Genomic DNA, 7,864 nt, shown 5'->3' on the forward strand with positions numbered 1-7,864 from the left:
ACATTCCACACAGTAGCTTTGATTAATCTGCTGGGATTCAAAGTTGTAAAAAGTAATAAATGTGAAAAAATTCAGAGGTGGCGTTAATTTTTTTTTTTAGATTTCTAGAGATGTGATGGAAGTCCTTGAAATAAACAATTTTTTTAAAAAGCCCAGTCTTCCTGTACAAATGTCAAGAACAAGAACTTAAAACAGTCCTCAGCATCAGTGTTGTGTTTGGAAACAGATTTTGCACAGTTATGCTTAAAAACTGACTGCAGATTAGGTTTAAAAAGGATATTTGAATGTTTGTGGATGCAAAAATGTAGCTTGGCCAGTACCTCCATACCCCTTCGCTCGAGGGACTGTTGCTTTTCATTTCTCTCAGAGCTGTGAGCTCTTTAAATCAGACTGTGACTCAGTCTGCACATCATTGTGAAACATTACTGGAGTAAAAAGAAAAACTCATCAAGCACCATTTGTATAATGTTGTATTAACCTCTGCTCAAAGCTGGCATATTATCGACAAACTCCTGATGTGCTGACAGAATAAACTGATGAGAAAGTGGGTAATTTAAGCTCCATCAGCTTTCCATCTAATGCAGGGGTCACTTATGGCATTATTATCAGTGCATTAAAAATGCATAACTGTCAAATGGGAACGCCTCCTCCTTTGTTGTGTTTGTCTGTTTTTTGTCTTTCATTGGTTAAAATTTCAATCTGGAGAAAAATAATTAAATAAATTAAAAACAGCAGTTCTGAAGTTGAGCAGCATTAAGATTCAAGTATCTGCCAGACTTTCACTGGAAATTCCATACAACAGACATTACAGCTTTTTGTTATACCAAATGAATTAGGCGTGAGTGCAGGAATGAATGAAAACGGCAAACAGTGTATTCAAGATTATTTTAATATTATTAATATGTATACTTTAGGCTTTAGAAATATAACTATCAATGACAAAACTTCCACTGGAGTAATGGTAGTTTGCTTAGGCCCCCATCAAATCAATTAATTACAATATACACATTATGATACAGAGCAGATTTAAATCTGAAATAATATTAAAATAAATGCTCAATAGATAAAGGTTTTAATTGTATTTTTTATCATTTTCTTGACCTACTGTTAGCCATCTGTGAGTTCTGAGCACACCCAAAAAATGTAAAGCCATATTCTTCTATAAACTAATTTAAGTGCAAACCTTTTTTTTTTCTTTAAAAAGACTATGATTGCAGCATCCAGCTATATAGATTCAGAATTCAAGACTGAGGATGGTAAAGCCAAGTGGAACCAGGCAATCCTCAACTCTCTTTTTTTGTTCCATTAGAGAAGTTATAAAACAAAAAAAACGACAAAGTAGCTAACAAAAATCAGTGCAAAGTCATCAACGGGGAGATTCTATTCAAGAAAAGAGAAGTGGTGGGTGAATGTGGATGGATGCAAAAATTTCAGATGCTTACGCACTTGGTCATAAAAGGATAGTTCTTCTAAAGTTCATATTTTAGTCAGTAACCCTGAGTTGGGTTAAATGACAACATTAAAATAAAAAAAGATGATTATGAAAATTAAATGAACTATCCCTTTAGTCTCAAGCCACAGTTGTCTGGTTTGCATCTAACAAAGCCAAGCATTAATTCTAGAAAAGCCTAATGAGATTTGACACGCGCGCACACGCACGCAAACACACACGCACAAACAAACAAAAAAAGATTTTAAAAAAATTCTAAAATGTATTAAAACTCGAGAACAAAAGCACAATAGTCCACAATTGCACCACACCTTTTCCTGTTCCATTCCTTCTCTAGGTCAAGTGAGTGATAAAACAAAAAACAACAGAAAAGCCATTAACAAAACTGGGAGAGGGAGGGGTAGAAAAGAAAAGGAAAACTTGCAATGCTTGCAGGGTGAAGAGCAGCATCAGACTCTGGGTTGCAGGGTTCTTTAGCAGCAGAAATATTGTGGCTATACTACTGTTCCACTGGGAGAGCTGGCTTGGTTTTGGGATGACAATAAACCCTGAAAAAAGGAAAACAAGGAGATTTGCATTGGGAAAGTCCACATACTGAAGCAAAGAAAGGAAAAAAAAAAAAAAAAATCAAACAACAAACAGCTCATTAGAAAATGCGTCCCATCTTTCCATATTCCAACCGATGCAAGAAATGAAGAGCCTGTGCACAGCGGTTTAAATAAATGCTTGGTGTAATAACATCCGCGATCAAGGCACTTCACTTTATAACTAGCCTTATGACCCTCCTGATGGGACCTTTATGAACATTTGACATTTTATTACATTTCTAATGCACCTGGATCCTTAACACAGCACACTTCTCTGTAGCCATGGGTTTTGTATTAAAAAAATAACTTTTCCACAGCCTCAGCATTAAAGCATTTTTTAACCATATGTCTTTTCAATACAAAGTAGACTTTTAGTTATGCTGCATATTCCAGACTATATGTGCAATTCTGGATATGCAAGTGTGCACAAACATATTTTGCTGTAAGCGTGTGACGAAGTGCAGAGAGCCTGGGCAAATACAGAGCCATTAGCATAAAGGGTGAAATATGAGCAGGGTTGGGATTCAATAGCAGTTTATCAAATCCAAACAGTTTCAGTTTAGGTCTGCGATCAGCTGGCCTAAACTGGTCGCAGCTTTAATGAAGACTAACAATGATTAAGCCAACCTGTTCACAACCTGCCTCTCAAACCTGAAAATAAGATCTAATGTTGATAACTGATATCACAGCTCAAACATACCGACACCACAAAATTCACTTGCTCAAAATGTTAATTTGATAGATAATTGTCTTCTGGGCAACAAAAATCAACATAAATAGTGGTTGCAGAGTGATAATGTCTTCATCACAAAAAAGTCAGTGGACTGAAGAAAGCACATTAACCAAGAGACCACTTAAATGGAGCCTTTACAGAATTAACAATGTAAGTGTCACTAATGGCAGAAAATTAAGTCATTTTAACTGGAGAAATCAACAGTCAGCACTAGCTATAACTGAGAAGCTGCTTATATCACCTGCATGATTTGATCATTGCTTTGCTAATGGGAAATAAAAACTAAGAGATAAAAACAAAAACAAGTGTGCACGAGATTTGAGTGTCCGAGCTTGATGAAATTTGACCATCTTGTTGAACGGGAAATGCATCTGATGACAAGAACCCAACCATAACCCTCTGAATGTGACCACATATGCAAATGACTTGTTGGCTATGCATTGCGAGATCATTATGGCGAACCAATGAATACATCTTATGTCTTCCTTCATCTGACAGGTCCACAGAAAATTCTATCTTATTGGATTATATAACCACAAACTGTATTGTCATAGCATAGGATGTTTTTTTTTTTCTCCCCCTGAAACTTGGGCATTGGAAAGCAGGTGTACATTAAACCAAATCTTATAACTTATGTTTATTACTTCAGTGGCAATTTGACTATAAAAGCTATAAATCGTATTCCAAATATCCACAGTTTAACGTATGCGTTCAAAATAAGTTTAGTTTCTTAACTGCTTTATCGACTCATAAGCGCCATCATTTCAAATTTCCTCCCATTTCCTACATTAAAAAGAACTTACCACTTTGCCTGGCCTCGCCCATGTGCAAATAAATCCCTCCTGACAAGCAGTCACTAAACAGTCCTCTAAAAATATGAGTACAGTCAGTCTCTCGTGTGCTATTTTTTTACAGATGAGGGGCTCGAGGAGGGGCACGTCCTCCATGCGCGGGCACAGCAGAGTGCCCAGAGTCTTGGCAGGGTCTGTTTTGGTTTTTGTCAGCAGGTTGAGCTTGTCGCTACTCTTGCTGCTGATGTGACCCATGCTGTGGTTGCGTTTGTGGTCCTTCTCGTGGTGGCGCTCCTTCCGATCATGGAGTGACAGTGTAGCAAACTTACTCACACCTGTAGCGATGGCGCTGTCCATAATACCACTACTGATTCCACCGCCACTGCTGGCTTTGTTGGTATTGTTTGCCGTTGTTGTTGTGGTGCCAGCAGAATGGGGAAGGCTGTTGGAACGTGGTAAAGTAGTAGCGATGGAGTTAATGCCAGGAGTATTGGCACCACTGTTGTTTCCATTAGTAGTGTTACTAGAGGTGTTAGTGATTATTGTAGCACCTGCAGGAGGGCTGGTAGCATTCATCACATTAGTATGTGTCCGTGTCCGTGAGAGGGGAAGATGCGGGAAAAGGATGTCCTCAGTGAGGTCCCATAGGCACAGCTGAGTGTCCTGCCCCACTGAGCCAAACCGGTATGTAACACTAACAGGCCGGCTGTCTGTGGAGTTACGCTTAGAAAGTCGAGACTGTGTACTGTTGGCCCGGTCTCGTCCAAAGTGGATCATCTGATCCTGGAAGTCCTCATCGCTGCCACTGAACTCCATCGGGTCGCTCTCCTCCACACTTGTGGTGTAATGGTCAAAAGCCACCACACTCACCCACGACTTGTGGCCGTGACCTCGAGCAATGACCCTGCAGTCCAAGAACGACCACACAGTCACTAGATCGTCCTCCCCACCCGCAACTATATATTTTCCATCAGGGCTCCAGCACACACACAACAAACCACCAAAATAGCTCTTCATGGTGCCGTGAAGCTCAACAGCATCAAAGTTGAACACCCGTAGGAAGCCGTCTTGGCTTACACAGGCGAGGAACTTCCCATCTGGAGAGAAGGCAAACTCATTCAGAGCTCCCTCTCCTACAGTCCATTTAAGGAGAGGGTTCCTCGTGGATTTACTCTTGCAAGTGTGCACAGAGTAATTCTCTCCCTGTTTGAGTAGCTGGTAGTGTGGCGCTGTGGTGCCGCAGGTATGCTCCACATTGTACAGGTACATATTCCCACTGGCATGAGACACTAGAAACAGACTCTCTGAGCCTGGCACCCATTTCACACATGTTACTCTGGACTTGTCTATTAATCTCTGTCAGGAGAAAAATTAGGTTGAGGTTTGAGAGGCAGGAGAGAGCAGAAGAGAAGGGGAAGACAAAAAATAATAATTTTAATACAGTAAAATTGACATTGGTATGCTCAACAAGCTTTAAGTTTTTAATACAACAAGCTTTGGGCCATTTGGTAATGTCAAGTAAAAATTACTAATAATTTTTTTTTCATTAAGATGCATTAAATACATAAGAATATCAATGCATTCAACACAAAAAATCTTATCAGTTGTAAATTAATTGTGGAGTAGAAGATAATCAATTCTGTGGGATTGGATGACATGCAAGCACCATATTGTCACTTCCTGGTTCCTAAAGAAAATATGTACGGTGACGGTAAGGTGCAACCTTAAACAGTACTACAAAAATAGTACATAGATGTTATTCCAACCTGTGTCTTTTAGACTTACCTCCTCATTGAAGAGCTTGCTTGTCTCCTTCTTGATAGGGTCAATGAGCTGTACCTGTCCTGCTGAGAAACCCACCAGCAAGGACACGCTCTCTGCTGTAGCTGTGAGGTGGTTGAAGTCATGACACGTGGGCTGCGTTCCCTTGTAAATGCGCTTGTCTATGGGCTTGCTCAAGTCAGCGGCCTGAAAACAGAGACCGAGATTGCAAGGGGGGAATGAATGCATACAGATTGCAGCAACCTTCAAATATCTAAAATGCCCAACTACTCTACTGCATGGCAAAGTCTATACTTAGTCACACTACCAGTAATAAACCATAGCAGCTGCTAGTGCCGTGTTTTATATCAAACTGAAAAAAGCCAATCACCTCTGCCTTTAAGACTGAGCCAGTGCGTTTTAAATCAAGCATCTTGAACCAAGCGTATAAGACAAGTGACTGGAAGCAAAATACTAAACATTGAAAAACACACAGAAGAGCATAAAGAGCATGAAGAGCAAGGGCATGCCTTTTCTCTATAGAGAAACTGATCAAAAAGCAGTTGTTTTAGCCATTTTAAGGAAACAGCATTATACTACTGTGAAGAAGCTGCAGTACATACATTGCAGACAGTTAATATAACACAACAGTTAAATTTGTTAATGATTAACAGTTTGAACAACTGGTAGAATGGAAAATTCTTTTCAGGGTAAGGTGATGACTCAGGGGTTCCTCCATTTCCATGACATGCGCCTTTGACTGTTTTTGTCTTGCCTCAAAGAGCAAACGTGTCAATGGAGGTCTTGATCAAGAGTCCACTAAAAAGTACAAAATCACAAGACTTCTGCCTCACAATGGCAGAAACAAAGGCTGAAAGAAAACTTTATCATGTTACAATACAACTAAACATACCTGCTGTATTACACATTGGCTTGAGGGCTGAAATGCAGATGTTTTCCAAAAACCAGTATGTGCCAACAGTGATGGAAGTAAGACTTTACAACTCTAGCTACTGTACATTTCTAGTTTGTTTGTGTTTTTTTTTGTTTTCAAAAGTATGTCTGCTACACTGTATCAGAATACATTTCTTACTTACCAATCCTTCCAAAATATATGACTTGAAGTAATTGCCAACTGTGTAGTAACCTGGCATTTAACATTTTCTAACTATGTTAACTTGCACATATTAAAAACCCTGAGGTCACACGAGTTTTTTCCTTTTCCCAGTTGCTTCAAACAGCTCAAATATATGCCAGACCTTCAACCAGGATACAACTATTTCCCTCTGAAAAAAAATGGCTACACATGACATGTTTGTGTGTAAATTTGGAAAATGCTTTTATACGCAGGTTCAATTGAACAAAGAGCTCATTCAATCTGTGATGTCAAATCAGGTATCCGTTAATAACCACATTAAGGTGCGACAACATGTTTTTTATCAACAGTAACGTGGACAGTTAATTTTGATACTGAATGACAGCGGAGACCTGTATTCATATTAATTGCTATGTGATTTCCACATTATGCTCAACTATGGGGTAGCAGATCACAATAACAGTATGTGCCCATTGATTGTTATTAAATACCAAAAATATACCAAATCAGCTCAGTTTGATTAGCTCAGACTCTCAATGAGAATTCTTAAGCCAAAATCAGAGTGCCATTACGGCAGCAGTTAGCCACATGAATGCGCATCACCGTGATTGTCGATATCTGTCAGTCAAAAGGTCTTCTACAGGTGTCAAGGGTGGCAACGTAAATCTGCCAATGCTGACACTGACAGTTTTATCACAAACCAAGCCCGTTATAAACGCAATTTAAGCTCTGTCAACTTGAACCGTTACAGTAGGTCAACTTCACCAACATGATATTAGCAAAACTACAAAAACCTGCCATCAAGTGTAAACAGAGTGACGGATAGGAGACGGGAGTTTTAGCCCCTGGCCTCGGGGTAGCTACTGGCTTGCTAACGTTAGCCAGTTACGCTGGCTAGCTAACTAATAGGCTAGCTTTGAGCTAAGTAGCTAGCTGCCAGCTAATTTCAAAGTCAAGCACCTGTCAGAGTGACTTGACACGCCTAAACTCCTGCAACACCTCACACAGCAGTGTGGCATTTTAACTTGCAGCATAGCGAATTTCCTCAGGCATAAGCCACATTAGCATGCTACCTTTCTAACGCCTTTGTAGATGTAGAAGTAGAGTTCACGGCCCACATTGAAACAGATCCTGTCGCCGTTGCCTGACTGGTCGTTGACGTTCACGAAAGACACCTTGACGGGGTTGGAGCCTTGTGAATTGAAAGGCACCCTATTAGGACGGCTGTATTCGGAGTGAGTGAGGAGTTTGTAGACGCCTTCCCGAGTGGTGAACTGAGTTTTAATTTCGTTCATCTCCTTCCCTCCTCCCTCCGCCGCCATCTTTGAAATTAACATTCATCCCTTTCCCCCAGGCCGGATCTTACGCACGGATGTGAGCGGCCGTTCCGACTCTCCCGTTCCCCCCAACGGCTCACGGTGGAACTAGTGGAAGGGATGCGACTGG

At 40.3% G+C, this 7,864-nt stretch overlaps 1 protein-coding gene across 1 annotated transcript; it reads right to left on the minus strand.

Moving 5' to 3' along the window:
- Nucleotides 1-871: 871 nt before the first annotated feature.
- On the minus strand, nucleotides 872-7,817 carry wdr20a (WD repeat domain 20a). Its single transcript, XM_006798473.2, has 4 exons — nucleotides 7,492-7,817; nucleotides 5,347-5,529; nucleotides 3,574-4,917; nucleotides 872-1,998 (listed from the first exon to the last, which is right to left on the minus strand). The coding sequence occupies exons 1-4, from the start codon at nucleotides 7,753-7,755 to the stop codon at nucleotides 1,945-1,947; spliced, it is 1,845 nt and encodes a 614-aa protein (XP_006798536.2). The 5' UTR covers nucleotides 7,756-7,817; the 3' UTR covers nucleotides 872-1,944.
- Nucleotides 7,818-7,864: the final 47 nt, after the last annotated feature.

Source organism: Neolamprologus brichardi, chromosome 19 (genome assembly GCF_056152115.1).
Source record: "Neolamprologus brichardi isolate AB-2024 chromosome 19, ASM5615211v1, whole genome shotgun sequence".
Classification (NCBI taxonomy): Eukaryota; Metazoa; Chordata; class Actinopteri; order Cichliformes; family Cichlidae; genus Neolamprologus; species Neolamprologus brichardi.